The sequence below is a fragment of the Sapajus apella genome, unplaced genomic scaffold (genome assembly GCF_009761245.1).
Source record: "Sapajus apella isolate SASKATOON/1434 unplaced genomic scaffold, GSC_monkey_1.0 scaffold20, whole genome shotgun sequence".
Classification (NCBI taxonomy): domain Eukaryota; kingdom Metazoa; phylum Chordata; class Mammalia; order Primates; family Cebidae; genus Sapajus; species Sapajus apella.
In genome coordinates, this window is record NW_022436960.1 from 25,547,731 (window position 1) to 25,562,703 (window position 14,973).

General features: G+C 41.4%; 1 protein-coding gene across 2 annotated transcripts in view; it reads left to right on the forward strand.

The window, feature by feature from the left end:
* The first annotated feature begins 91 nt into the window (after nt 1-91).
* The window catches only part of TMED8 (transmembrane p24 trafficking protein family member 8), a 37,140-nt gene continuing 22,258 nt past the window's right edge, over nt 92-14,973 (forward strand). For both annotated transcript variants that reach the window (XM_032287756.1, XM_032287752.1), the window contains exon 1: nt 92-288. In XM_032287756.1, the coding sequence (XP_032143647.1) occupies nt 171-288 (118 nt within the window). In that variant the 5' untranslated portion in view covers nt 92-170. The remainder of the gene's footprint in view (nt 289-14,973) is intronic.

A 14,973-nucleotide genomic window follows, 5' to 3' on the forward strand; every position in this document is an offset into this window, starting at 1 on the left:
GGCCGGAGGTCCTGCGGCTCTCCCTGGATCAGCTCGCTCTTCCAGCTGTGACCGCGCCACTTCTTCCGGCCTGCAGGCTGCGCTCGGCTGTGCCTGGCGCTCGCTCGGCTTTCGGCTGTTTCCGGAGCCACTCGCGTCTGGCGGCGGAGAGCTCCGGGCGCGGGCTACAGATGTCGGACCTGCAGGAGGCTGAGGGGCCTGGCTCCTGGAGCCCCACAGCCCACCAAGGGTCGGCGGGCGGCGTCGGGGACTGCCAGGGAGTGGAGGGGAGCCAGGCGACCGCCTCAGGTACGCAAGGCCGGGGCGCTGGCGGGTGGGTGCCGTCCGGCCTCAGGGCCCCGCACCTCGGCGCGAGCCTCCGCCGCGCTCTTCCCCGGGTTCCTCGGCGGAGCGGACCCATCTCGGCAGCTCCTTCGCGCGCAGGGCCCCTTCCCCGCTGATGCCACCACCTGGACCCTGGGCTCGAGGTTATTTTCTACTCCTGTTTCGAAATGCCTCGATTCCTGCCCCACTTCCTTTCTGAGATCTGCCCAAATGATAGTGACGGGTTGGTTGTCCCTGGCTCCTCTTCAGCTTCTGTTTCGGCTTCAGCCGGGTTCGGGTCCCACCTCCGTCTGCTGATCACATCCAGACTGCCGACCCGAACCCTACTGGCCTCGCCGCCGCCTGCTTCTGGCTCCCCACCTGATCCCCACCTCAGTCCCCTGCCCCAGCCTTCCCACGCGCCTCTCTGCCCCTATCCGGGTTGGCAGATTTGACTTCCTCTGCCAGAACCCCACTTCGCCCTAGCCTCCCTGCACATAGGTCCCCTGGCCTTGCCGCCATCCTCTCCATCGCTCAGAGTGGGAAAAATGAAAAGCAGAGTTGGAGTGGGTAGTCTCTGGGGTCTTTTGATTGAACACAGTAGCCAAAGCAACAGCAGGAATTAAAAACGTGAGCGACCTCCCTCATTCTCAAGACCCTCATCCTCTTCTTGTTCAGGACGATGTCTCCATTTCTACCCACGCGAGTTCCTCCGTGTGGATTATTTAAGTGTCCAAAGACAAAAGAGCCCATCCACTTTCATTTTTCAGCCTCCTGAACACCAGTCACGATGCAACTGAAAGGATTCTCTTTTGAAATACAAACGGTAGAGGGGAAAGAGCTGGTCTTATTAAGAAGCAAATATAAATTAATTTTCTACGTCTGAAATTAAAGTAGACACCATAAAATATAATGGTTGAGACACTACTGTGGAGTCAGAGTGCCTGGATTGGAGTCTGAAACCTCAGTTTCCTCATCTGTAAAATGTGATTACTAAAAATACCTGCCTCATAGGATTATTGTGAAGATTACTTGAGCTGCTTTGTCTAAGACATTTGTTGTGTAGTCCATGGTACACACTATATTCGTCTCATCCGTTGTGACAGTAAGGTCTCTTTTTGTTCAGTTGAACTTCCTGTGCTTCCAGAGGTGTTCTTGGATGTATCGTTTCCAACATCGTGCCTTTTTCTCTCTTCTACTTCGTCCCAAGTATCTTCCCTCTCATAATGCTGCTTTACTCAAACACACACACAACTCACTCAGTTCTTTCTGTTGACTTTATATCCTCTTACTTTAAAACACCTAGCAAATTTTGCCTTTTTTTTTAACGAACTTTTCTATGCTTTGTATTAAATTCAAAATCATTGGCATGTATTTAACATTGTAGCAATAGAAATTCTAAGCATAATTTCTAAAAGACTAAGGAAGTAAACACAAAAAGGTATATAAGTCTTATAACACTTGTCCCTTGCATGCACCAGTATTTATAAATTAAGCGTGTTTTTACTTCCCCTTTAGGTTCTCATGTGTTTACTGCAAACATCCCCAAGCGTTTTAGATAGACGAGTGCTTCAAGAATATATTGGAAGATAGTGGGTTTGTCTCTGAGTGTTCCTTCCCCCTACCCCCACCATCTTATTCGTTCCTGCATTCACTTCCTCCTAGGACATTGGTAGAAATGCTTACTTTCCTTCCTCTTACCCTCAAAATGCAGGGTGGTAGTTTTTTTTTTTTAATGTCATGTAGGGGTTTATTATAGTAGCCCAGGGCAAGCTCTTCCTCTTGAGGTAGGATTTGTTGCTAATAAAATAATAGTAATAATAACCTACAGGTATTGAATGCTTTTTCTGTGCCAGAGGTGGAAAGAGATTTGCGTATATTTTCTTACTTAGTCATGTCCACAATCATTTTCTTCCCATTTTACAGAGGAACAAACTATAGCTGAGAAAGGTTAACTTACTTGTTCAAGTTAGTGCAAGCTTCACTGTCTATATGAATTTGTCATCTTATTATGATGAAGTCTATAATTGTTTGTTTTTATTGACCATGAACCAAGTATTGGTACTCGTGGACAGGTTATTGTCTTTGTCCTCAAGGTGTTTTCAGTTTGATGAGGTGAGAGATCCGTTTCAGGGGGAAACAATTAACAATTCAAAACATTATATAATTGGGTACCTTTTCTCACAATTCTTTATCCACTAAGAAACCTGCTTAAAGGTAGGAATGGAATCTCTCTTGCTTATTTATCTAGAACCCTTGATGTTGTGTCTTAGAGGTTTTGCAAGTATTTGCCGAGTTCGATGGTGAGAGAAAGTATGAATGCAGAGATTTGGATGAGCAGCTAATGAATGTGAAGAATTAGGGTTGAGATAACCAGGAGTGTTCCTTGGGTTAGAGCAATGGTTCTCAACCAGGTACAGTCTTGTACCCCAGGGCATGGCAATGTCTGGAAACATTTTTGCTTGTCACAACTGGTGGCAGCTATTGCTGACATCTAGTGAGGATAGGCTAGGGATGTTTTCTAAACATCCTGCAATGCACAAGGCAATCCCCATAATGAACAGGTATCTGGCTTCAGGTGTCAGTAGTGCTGCTTTTGGGAACCCTGTGTTAGAGTTAATTAAGCTGAGCTTCCAAAGCAGTGTGGAAATATTACATTTGGCTTGGATCAGAGGCTTAGGAGTAAACCCCAAAAAACTGCTTTAAACTCAGGATTTGTTTGATTGGCTCCTTGTGCCATCTTCCTCTAGAAAATGATATAATGAGGGCTGGGCACGGTGTCTCATGCCTGTAATCCCAGCACTTTGGGAGGCCCAGGCGGGCAGATCAGAAGGTCAAGAGATTGAGACTATCCTGGCCAACATGGTGAAACCCTATCTCTACTAAAAAACACAAAAATTAGCTGGGCATGGTGGTGGGTGCCTGTAGTCCCAGCTACTCGGGAGGCTGAGGCAGGAGAATTGCTTGAACCTGGGAGGTGGAGGTTGCAGTGAGCTGAGATTGAGCCACTGTACTCCAGCCTGGATGACACTCTGTCTCATCCCCCAACAACAACAAAGAAAGATACAATAAGTAAGCAATAGAGCTCTAAGAAAGAATGAAATTGAATATCTCTTACCCTCTCAGAAAACAGCAGTGAGAAATGAAATTGGATATTCAGGTGTTCTGTTAATCCATTTGGAATACCTGAGACTGGGCAATTTATAAGAAAAGGGTTTTAATTGGCTCATGGTATTGCAGGGTGTACAGGAAGTGTAGTGTTGGTATCTGCTTCTGGTGAGGGCCTCAGGAAGCTTACAATCATGCTGTAAGGGGGAACAGGTACGTCACATGGGGAGAGTTGGGAATGAGAGAGAGAGAGAGACGGGGAAGTCTCAAACTCTTTTAAACAACCAGGTCTCAGGTGAACTAACTAAGCGAGAACTTACTTATCATCAAGAGGATGATGCCAAACCATTCATGAGTTGTTCATCACCATGATCCAGTCACCTCCCACCAGACCCCACCTCTAACACTGGAAATCATATTTTAGCAAGAAATTTGAGGGGCCAAACATCCAAGCCATATCAGGTATTATTGAATTAAGGGTTTTGGTTTTTCGGTGTATCTTATTCCTTCAGAGCAACAATGTGTCATTATCCAGAATAAGCATAACTTGTTTTTGAAAAGTGTTCTCTGTGGAGAATACCTATTGAATGTCTTCATGTTTATCAGCTGAGGTTTTGGCAAAAAGGAAGAAAAGGATTTATGTTCTTATGAACTAAGTTCTCCAGTGGTCATGGTGTTCTTTTTTTTTTTTTTTTTTTTTTGCATTGTAATTGTTTTTAATAGTCTTTTATTTGAGGCACCTGGGTTCATCAGTTCCCAAGAGGACAGATAAATCATTCTTTAATCAGGAAACTCTCTGAGGCATACTTATTGCATCACTTAAAGGCAGTTGTTTTTTTTTTTGTTTTTTGTTTTAAGTTAGCTTTAAAATAAAATAAATAAAGCTCTATTGTGATCCTGAAGTCAGCAGTAGAGCTTTGGTGTGTATGACCCCCAGAGCTACCAATACATTTAGATGTTGAGGACTGGAAACGGGTCATGTAAACTTGTCCATGGTTCTGAAGTAGGACTTAGAGTATTACAATAAGTGTTTTTGCAGTGGTGAAAATATTTTATATCTGTCCCAGCTACTTAGGAGGCTGAGGCAGGAGAATCGCTTGAAACTGGGAGGCAGAGGTTGTAGTGAACTGAGATCACACCACTGCACTCCAGCCTGGGTGACAGAGGGAGACTCTGTCTCCAAAAAAAAAAAAAAATGTGTGTGTGTATATATATATATATATATGTATACATATATATATGTGTATATATATATATATATCTAATATATGTGGTTATTCAGTTTACATGAATTAAAATTCAAAATTTGGTGGCTACCATGTTGAATGGTAAGAATAATAGGGAATCTATGACAAACAGCCTTGATGTTTTTTAGTTTTCTCTTGTGGTTTTATGTCAAAACATTAACATTTTGTCTGCCTGTGGCTTTCTTTTTCTTACAGTGGTTGTGTTTTTAGTGTCCAGAGAGTCGATCAGTCAGATAGTTGATTAATCATGTCGTGATTCAGTCTGAACAGCATAACCAAAGGTGTATAATCTGAGTGACCACTCAGGAGCATGTCCCACTTAAGGGCTGAGGAGAAATCGGATCACATGGTCGCTAGATTTGGTTGGAACATAAACTCAGTTAATTTGTTTTGGTTTAAGCCTCTTGAGTCTATAACCACATAGCCTGCTTTTAGTTCCTCTGCACTGGAATCTAAAATGACAGGCTAATTATCTCTTTGCAGCCTGTTTACTGAGGGGGAAATCCTCTGAGGCCTGTTCTAAAGAACCCTGACCTGATATTCAAATGCTTTTTAAAAAAACCTGCTTTTTGGTTCCCCTTGTAGGGAAGTATGAATCTCTAGCATGGTCAGACTACCTGAAACCAGACCCTTTGGTAACATAGAAAGAAAATGCACATTTAAGAAGTTGTCAAATATAAAGTAAGTTATTTGAAGGAAGTTCCTTTTTTCTCTCTTGCCTTTGCTTTAGTGGCCATCAATGATAAATTATTGTTAAGCTTTCATTTTTCCTCCTCTGTTCATTGTTTCTGAGATTTTGGCCATTTAGGAACTATGGTAATAACTTTGCTACACTAGAGAATACTGTTACAATATTAGACATTTACTATTTTTTCTTTAAATTGACATTTAAAAATTTCATTCCAAATAATACCTATGATATCACTAGTTTGATGTATCAATTTTTCTTAATATATACTAGAATACATTGTTATTATTTTGAGACAGAGTCTCACTCTGTCGCCCAGGCTAGAGTGTAGTGCTGCGATCTTGGCTCACTGTAACCGCCATCTCCTGGGTTCAAGCGATTCTTCTGCCTCAGCCTCCCAAGTAGCTGGAACTACAGGCATGTGCCACCATGCCTGGCTAATTTTTGTATTTTTAGTAGAGATGGGGTTTCACCATTTTGACCAGGCTGGTCTCGAACTCCTGACCTTGTCATCCTACTGCCTTGGCCTCCCAAAGTGTAGCGATTACAGGCATGAGTCACAGCGCCCAGCCATATTTAAAAAAAAAAACATTTCCCCACATACCATCTAAATTTGCAAAGCCTGGCCTGATTTCTGTGATCTGTTGTAGGAATACTTTCAGAATTGGCTTATATTTGGCTAATAAAATAAAAACTATAGTACAGGAAAATTGGCTTTTTCTTCTTTGTAGTGGCTTAAATTTCACTAAATAACTTCAGGAAACCTAAAAGGCTGTGCTCATAATTGTTTTCTCTCTCACTGAAACGGGGTTGCATCTCCCACACTTTATGCTTCTAGAAATAAAGTTATGTTTTTCTTTCTCCTTTTCTTACTTCCTGCCCCTCTGAATCCAATTATAAGTTGTTTTACCAGTAGTTCTTATATAATTTAGTGCATTCCTTTAAAATTAAAAATTAAAAGCTCAACTCCTTAGGGGATGGAAAGAAAAAAATCAAAAGCATGTTTTTTTTTTTTTTTTTTTTTCCAGTATACATTAAGCTGTGAGAAATGGTGCTTACTATGTGCAAAATGCTAAACCTAACTCATAATAAGGGAATTGGAAATCCTAAGTACGCTTGGTAGTTTGCTAACTCACTTTGTTGGTCAGTGTGCAGAAACAGACACTCTCATGCATTGCTGATGAGATTATAAATTGGTACAGATTCTATGGAAGGCAATTTGTCAGTATCCATCAGAATTACAATATATGCCCCGTTGACTCATTTCTTCCAGGAATCTATCCTGTAGATTTATTTATTCCCCTGTTTACTGACATGGGTACAAGGTTATTATGGCATTGTTTGTAATGGTAAAAGATTAGAAAGAACATGAATGTCTATCAATAGGAAACTGGGTAAATAAATTATAGAATATTCACCCAATGAAATATTAATCGACTGCAGAAAAGAATGAGGAAGCTTTTCATGTGCAGTTATGGAAAAGTCTTTGAGATATAAGTGGAAAGAACAAAGTACACAGTAGTATGTCCAGCATGCCCATTTTTTGTGTAAAAAAATGAAAAAGGATATATATGTGTATACACGCACACACACACACACACTTTTTTTATATGCATAAAATATCTTTGGAAGACTGCACAAAACTGAGTAACATTGATTGCTTTTGGAGGTAGGGACTGACCTGGGAGGAAATTTTTACCATATTATTTTATGCTTTTTGAATTTTGAATAATTTGGATAAATTAACTATTCAGAAATAGTTAATAAAATAGTTTTTTTCTTTATCTTTTTTCTTTATTTATTTATTTTTATTTTATTTATTTATTTTTTTTGAGACGGAGTTTTGCTCTTGTTACCCAGGCTGGAGTGCAATGGCACAATCTCGGCTCACCGCAACCTCCGCCTCCTGGGTTCAGGCAATTCTTCTGCCTCAGCCTCCTGAGTAGCTGGGATTACAGGCACGTGCCACCATGCCCAGCTAAGTTTTTGTATTTTTAGTAGAGACGGGGTTTCACCATGTTGACCAGGATGGTCTCGATCTCTTGACCTCGTGATCCACCCGCCTCGGCCTCCCAAAGTGCTGGGATTACAGGCGTGAGCCACCGCGCCCGGCCTCTTTATTTATTTTTTTAATTTGAGGTGTCAGTGAACTTGCTTCAGAAAATAGTTTTTAAAATATACAAATATATGTGTATATAGATAGACAAGTTTTGCATGAGACTCTTCACTATGTTTATATACTAAATAAGAACCTTTCTATAGGTCTGTATTTTGTTTCTACTTATCAGGAACTGACATTTTCTAGATCTTTTTCTCTCAGATGAATTTTTTTTTTTTTTTTGAGACAGAGTCTCTCTCCGTCACCAGGTTCCAGGCCGGAGTGCAGTGGTGCAATCTCGGTTCACTGCAACCTCCGCCTCCCGGGTTCAAGCAATTCTCCTGCCTCAGCCTCCCGAGTAGCTGGGACTACAGGCGCGCACCACCATGCCCAGCTAATTTTTGTATTTTTAGTAGAGACAGGGTTTCACCATGTTGGCCAGATGGTCTTTATCTCTTGACCTTGTGATCCGCCCACCTCGGCCTCCCAAAGTGCTGGGATTACAGGCGTGAGCCACCGCGCCCGGCCCAGATGAATTTTTTAATGAAATAAAGGTTATAAATCTCCTTAGAGATTAATTTTGTGTTATTATTCTGTAAATCCACTACTGTCTTTCATTATTTTTGTGCATTTCATTTCTGTCTAAAAATTTAATCTTTTTAAAGTCTTCATTATGATCGAAAGGACAGGGTAAACCAAAGGGGGTAGACATACAACTTAGATAAACTGGTATTATTAATCAATGACAGAGAGACGGCACAACTTTGAAACTTCTGTTTTTGTTTCTATTTTATTCACTAAGGTATATTCACATTGATACGGGTAAATAGGTAATATGGATTTCTGTTTTCAGTAATGGCAGACTAGGTAGTTATGTCTCACTGGGGACAATTAGAAAATATGGATGAAATATAAACATCTGCCGGAAGATACTGGAGAGATGGCAAGATAATGAAGAATTACCTGGCTGTGATCCATGTGAGAGCTATAAAGATAGAGGTCCAGGGACAAGAGTCTATTGTGGGGGTTCTTTTGTCCCCTGAGGGTACATGCCAGATTCCTGAGTAGGGAAGTTGAGTGACAAGGTCATGAAAAGTGACTCTTTGAACTAAAGTAACAGGAAATGGATTAGTGTTCAGGACCCATCAAGTAAGAGGGAACCTGGTGAACAGCATGAAGGGTTTGCAATGGTTTACAAGTAGGTGGTTGCAGGGAGTGCAACTCAGCTTCAGAAACATCTAAGTTCACGAATTGGGATTTTTGGGTGGATTTGACAAGCTGGTTCTAAAATACATATAGAAATGGAAGGCTACAAATAGCAAAGGCACTCTTGAATAAGAACAACAACATGAGAAGATTTGTTCCATCCAACATCAAGACTTATTTTAAAGTTTTTAAAGAGAAGTCAGGCCCTAGGAATAGAATCAAAAGCTTAGAAACATGTTTATATGGACACTCACTTTGCAACAAAGATTGTTAATATAGAGCAGTGGGTAAGGGAAGGTAAATATTTCTGGACAATTGAATATCCTAAGAGAAAGGAAAGTAAAGAAACTTGATCTTTACCTCACACATCATACACAAAAAATCAACTCGGATTATAGATCAGTATGTGAAAGGCAGTATATAAGCACCTATAAGATATAGGAGAATATTTTTGGATCTCAATATAGTGAAAGACATCTTAGACAGGACATACAAAGACTAAGGTAGGAAGATTTGATGGATTTTGACTACATGGAAGTACTTTGGTTCATCAAAGGACACCATTAAAAGAGTGAAAAGACATGTCACAGAGTGGAAGGAGGTAATCGTAATACATATACCTGACAAAAGGTTTGTATCTAAATAATAAAAAGGACAATCCAGTAATAAAATTGGCAGAGACTTGGACAGGCACTTCACAAAAGAAGATTTAAATGGCTAAGAAATACAAGCCATCAGTGAAATGCAAACTAAATGAGCATACATCTACCAGAATGGCCCAAATAAAAATTTTTAACATGACCAAATGTTAGAGAAGGTCCGGAGTAATGAAAATGACCAGGAATTTTGGTCAGAGGTCTTGTTACAAGCGATATATATAAGTTAATTATTGGCTTCCTTAAGCAGACAGAGGATTTATTAGAAGGATAATGGAGGTTCACCAAATTGTTAGAAGGCTGGAGAACTCTAGGGGCTAAGCAGCAAGAACAACTTGGCTCTTTGGCTGCCGCTAGATGAATTCTGTCTCTCCTTTGTGCCACTCCTGTTTCACCTGCTCCAGCTGGGAATATTTTAGGTTATGTGCTTGTTCCCTGACTTCCTGGTACTGAGTAGAGAAGGATCTTCCATTTTGACTTCCACTGAGTACTATTGTCAGTGACAGTTCTCCCCAAGGAGGAGAAAAGGTTGAGTATTTTTGAAAGCCAGAAGATTGACAGATGACAGCTACGTCTGGGATCCTGAGATAACCTGCAAATATAATTGTGCACCATCTTTGAGGGATGTCGGGGACTAGAAATGGACATGTATACTAGTTATCCTGAAGGGAAAGAGAGTATAATCCAGAATCTGGAGACCATAAAACTTGATACAGATTTTCAGTAGAGTATGTCCTGTGAATGTAAAGAAAATAAGCGTTGCTAGGAGCCAGCATGGGCAAACTAAAAACACATTTGACTGCCTAATTATTTTCTAATTGTGCCCTCTCTAGTCTATCATTACTAGTTAGGTCCTTTCTATCTCTTGTACACTTCTGCAGAGGCCTCCCAGCTGATCTCTTAAAATCCATCCTACCTATGGCTGCCATAGAATTGTACCAAAAAATACAGATTTGACCATGTCCTAGCTTAAAATTATTCACCACCTTTGGGATAAAAGGCCTTCACACAGTTTTTCCTGCTAGATCGAAAGTTTCATGAGAGCCAGAACTATGTCTGCTTTGGATATTCTCTCAAGTACCTAGGATGTGGCCAGGCACTTATTAGAATACTTAACTCTGATGAGTATCAAGTTAAGTCACTGGGACCTGTGTCTCTCAGTTCATCTCTCTGCATTTGTACAATGGCTTCCAGCTACAGTGAACTGCCATGGTGGCATTTTTTGTGTCCTTAGGTTAGTTCATTCAGACTCCTCTGCCTGCAGTCCTTTTCCACTTGACTTGGCCAAGTCCTGGTCATTTTTTTTTTTTTTTTTTTTTTTGAGGCAGAATCTCGCTCTGTTACCCAAGCTGGAGTGCAGTGGCATGATCTCAGCTCACTGCAACCTCCGCCTGCCTGGGTTCAAGTGATTCTCCTGCCTCAGCTTCCCCATGTAGCTGAGATTACAGGCGCCTGCCACCACACCCAGCTAATTTTTGTGTTTTTAGTAGAAATGGGGTTTCACCATGTTGGCCAGTTTGGTCTCCAACTCCCGACCTCAGGTAATCCACCCGCCTCGGCCTCCCAAAGTGCTGGGGGCATGAGCCACCACACCTGGCCACTCTTGGTCATTCTTGAAGACAGTGCAATTGTCATCTCTTTTAGGAAACCTCCTTTGATACCTTTATTCCCTAAATTAGTTAAGTATATGTGTATCTGTGACATCTAGTGCATAATTCTATCCTAACGGATACCACACTTATATTACAACAGTCTGTTTATGAGTTTATCTTCCTCACTAGTTCCTTGAGGGTACAAATCGTGTTTAATTTAACTGTATATTCCCAGCATGGAATATACTGCCTGACATATAGCAGGAGTCCAGTAAAGTTCTGTTGAATTTAGGCAAAGCCATTAACTCAAATTTCCCTTTTTCATGTGGTTGCTGTATACATAGTATATTTTGATTTTGGCAAAATATTTGACAGAGTGACATCTGAAGGAGATTCAGTGGGCTGCTTTAAATGGATAAACATCATTGTTGAGTGGAAAAGGTAGGTTAATGGTATGTGTGGTCAGAGTTCATTTATTAAACAAAAAAGGCAATTGATTTTTTATGCACAAAAGTTATTTTTCAGCCATATGAATTATTAAGGGCCTACAAATTAAAACAGTAGTGTTTCATCATGTTCTATCTATAGAATGGCAGCAAGTATAAGAAATGATTATACCTAATGTTAGTGTGAATGTGGGGAAATGGTTACACTCATTTACTCCTAGTAGAAGTGAAATTTGGGGAGAAATTGGGCAATATTTATAAAAATGTTAATGTGTAGACCTTGACAAGGTTTTTCAGCTCTGGGGAGTTGTCCTATAGAAAAGAAGTAAAAGGCCGGGTATAGTGGCTCACGCCTGTAATCCTGGCACTTTGGGAGGCTGAGGCCGGCAGATCATGAGGTCAGGAGATGGAGACCATCCTAGCTAACACAGTGAAACCCTGCCTCTACTAAAAATACAACAAATTAATCAAGTGTGGTGGCACGCACCTGTAATCCCAGCTACGTGGGAGGCTGAGGGAGGAGAATTGCTTGAACCCTGGAGGTAGAGGTTGCAGTGAGCTGAGATCACGCCACTGCATTACAGCCTGAGCACTGGAGTGAGACTCCGTCTCAAAAAAAAAAAAAAAAAGAAAGAAATGAAGTAAAAAAATGCTTAAATAACAAAATGCAAGCCAGGGGTGGCGAGGGTGCCTATATTCTCAGCTACTTGGGAGGCTGAGGCCAGAGGATCATTTGAGCCCAAGAGTTTGAGGCTGCAGTGAGCTATGATTGTGCTATCAGACTCCAGCCTGGGCAACACAGTGAGACCCTATCTTTAAAATAAGATAATCGGCTGGGCGCGATAGCTCATGCCTGTAATCCCAGCACTTTGGGAGGTGGAGGCAGGCGGATCACGAAGTCAGGAGTTTGAGACCGGCCTGGCCAATATGGTGAAACCCTGTCTCTACTAAAAATACAAAAATTAGCTGGGTGTAGTGGTGGGCACCTGTAGGCCCAGCTACTCAGAAGGCTGAGGCAGGAGAGAGAATCACTTGAACCCAGGAGGCGGTAGTTGCAGTAAGCAGAAGATCGCGCCATTGCACTCCAGCCTGGGTGACAGAGCAAGACTCCAAATGCAAAAAAAAAAAAAAAAAAGAAAAAAAAATCGTGGCTTATGCCTGTAATCCTAACACTTTGGAAGGCCTGGGTGGGAGGATTGCTTGAGCTGAGCAGTTTGAGACCAGCCTGGGCATCATAGGGAAACACTGTCTCTACAAAAAGCTTTAAAAATTAGCCAGATGTGGTGATGCATGCCTGTGGTCCTAGCTACTCAGGAGGCTGAGGCTAGGACCTTGAGCTTGAGACGTCAAGGCTGCAGTGATCTCTGATCACAGAGCTACACTTGAGCCCTAGAGATCAAGGCTGCAGTGAGCAGTGATTGCAACACTACACTCCACCCTGGGTGAGATACTGTCTCACAAAAAAAGAAGGAAGGAGGCCGGGCGTGGTGGCTCACGCCTGTAATCCCAGCACTTTGGGAGGCTGAGGCGGGTGGATCACGAGGTCAAGAGATCGAGACCATCCTGGTCAACACGGTGAAACCCCGTCTCTACTAAAACTACAAAAAATTAGCTGGGCATGGTGGCGCGTGCCTGTAATCCCAGCTACTCAGGAGGCTGAGGCAGGAGAATTGCCTGAACCCAGGAGGCGGAGGTTGCGGTGAGCCGAGATCGCGCCATCGCACTCCAGCCTGGGTAACAAGAGCGAAACACCGTCTCCTCAAAAAAAAAAAAAAAAAAAAAAGAAGGAAGGGAGAAAGGGAGGGAGGGAAGGGAAGGAAATGCTCTAATGCATTAAAAAAATAAGAGAAGTGCAAATTAAAATTAATATGCCATTCTTCATATATCAAGTTCTTTCAATTTTCCAACAGTTTGACAACATAGTCTGATGTGACAGGTGTGGAGAAACAGGCACTCAGGTATTGATGCGGTGAATGTAAAATAGATGATCCTTGTGGAGAATTTGGTTCAGAAATTCCACTCCCAGGAAACTATCCTAAAGATACACTGGCAAAAATGTGAAATATGCACAAGGCATTGTAGCACACTTGGCAATATTAATAGATTGGAAATAATACTAATGTCTATCATAGGGACATGAGGATGGTGTACGTCCACACAGTCAAGTATGCCAGTTTAAAAAGTAATGAGCTAGCTGTGGTGGCATGCACCTGAATCCTAGCAACTCAGGAGGCTGAGACAGGAGGAATGCTTGAGAAAAAAAGAGGAAGAATGTTAGGCTATTTATTTGAGATCTGTTTATTATTATTATTTGAGATCTTTTTTTATTATTTAGAGACAGGGTCTGACTCTGTGACCCACGCTGGAGTGCAGTGGTGTGATTATGGCTCACTGCAGCCTGGAACTCAAGTGATCCTCCTGTCTCAGACTCCCAAAGTACTAGGATTACGGGCCTGAGCCACCATGCCTGGCCTCTTCTTTTTTAATGCAGGAATTTATTGCTATAAATATCTTTCTTATAATTGCTTTTGCTTTTGCTGTATTCCATAGGTTTTAGTATGTTATGTTTCCATTCTCTTTTGTCTCAAGATATGTTTTCTCTTTTGATTTCTTCTCTAATATATTGGTAGTTCAGAAGTAGGTTGTTCAATTTCCACATCTTTGTGAATTTCCCTGAATTCCTTCTGTTACTGATTTCTAGCTTTTTACCATTGTGGTTGGAAATAATACTTGTTATGATTTCAGTTATAAATTTGTTAAGCCTTGTTTTGTGGCCTAACATATGATCTAGTCTGGAGAATGTTACCTATGCAATAGAGAAGAATGTGTATTCTGCTACTGTTGTATGGAGAGTTCTGTGTATGTCTGTTGGGCCTATTTGGTCCCAAGTGTAGTTCAAGTCTAGTATTTCCTTATTAATTTTCTGTCTAGTTGATATATCCATTTTTGAAAGTGGGATATTGAAATCCCCTACTATTCTTACATTGCTGTCTCTTTCCCCCTTCATATCTATTAAAATTTGGTTTATACCTGTAGGTGCTCTGATGTTGAGTGCATTTGTAGTTATTATAATTGTTATTTCCTCTTGATGACTTGATGACACCTTTATCATCAAATAATGGCCTTCTTTGTTTCTTGTGACAGTTTTTAGACTTTGTCTAAGTATAGCCACCTCTGCTCTTTCTTGGCTACTGTTTACATGGAATATATTTTTCAGTTCTTTCACTTTCAGCCTGTATGTTTCTTTGTTTGTTTTTGTTTTGTTTTGTTTTGTTTTTGAGACCGAGTTTTGCTCTCGTTGCCCAGGCTGGGGTGCACTGGTGAGATCTCAGCTCACCGTAACCTCCGCCTCCCATGTTCAAGTGATCCTCCTGCCTCAGCCTCCTGAGTAGCTGGGATTATAGGCGCCTGCCACCATGCCTGGCTAATTTTTTTGTATTTTTAGTATAGACAGGGTTTCATCATCTTAGCCAGACTGGCCTTGAACTCCTGACTTCAGGTGATCCACCTGCCTCAGCCTTCCAAAGTACAGGGATTACGGGCGTGAGCCACTGCGCCTGGCCTGTCTGTATTCTTAAAGCTAAAATGAGTCTATTGTGGGCAGCATAAAGGTTGTATCTTAGTTTTTT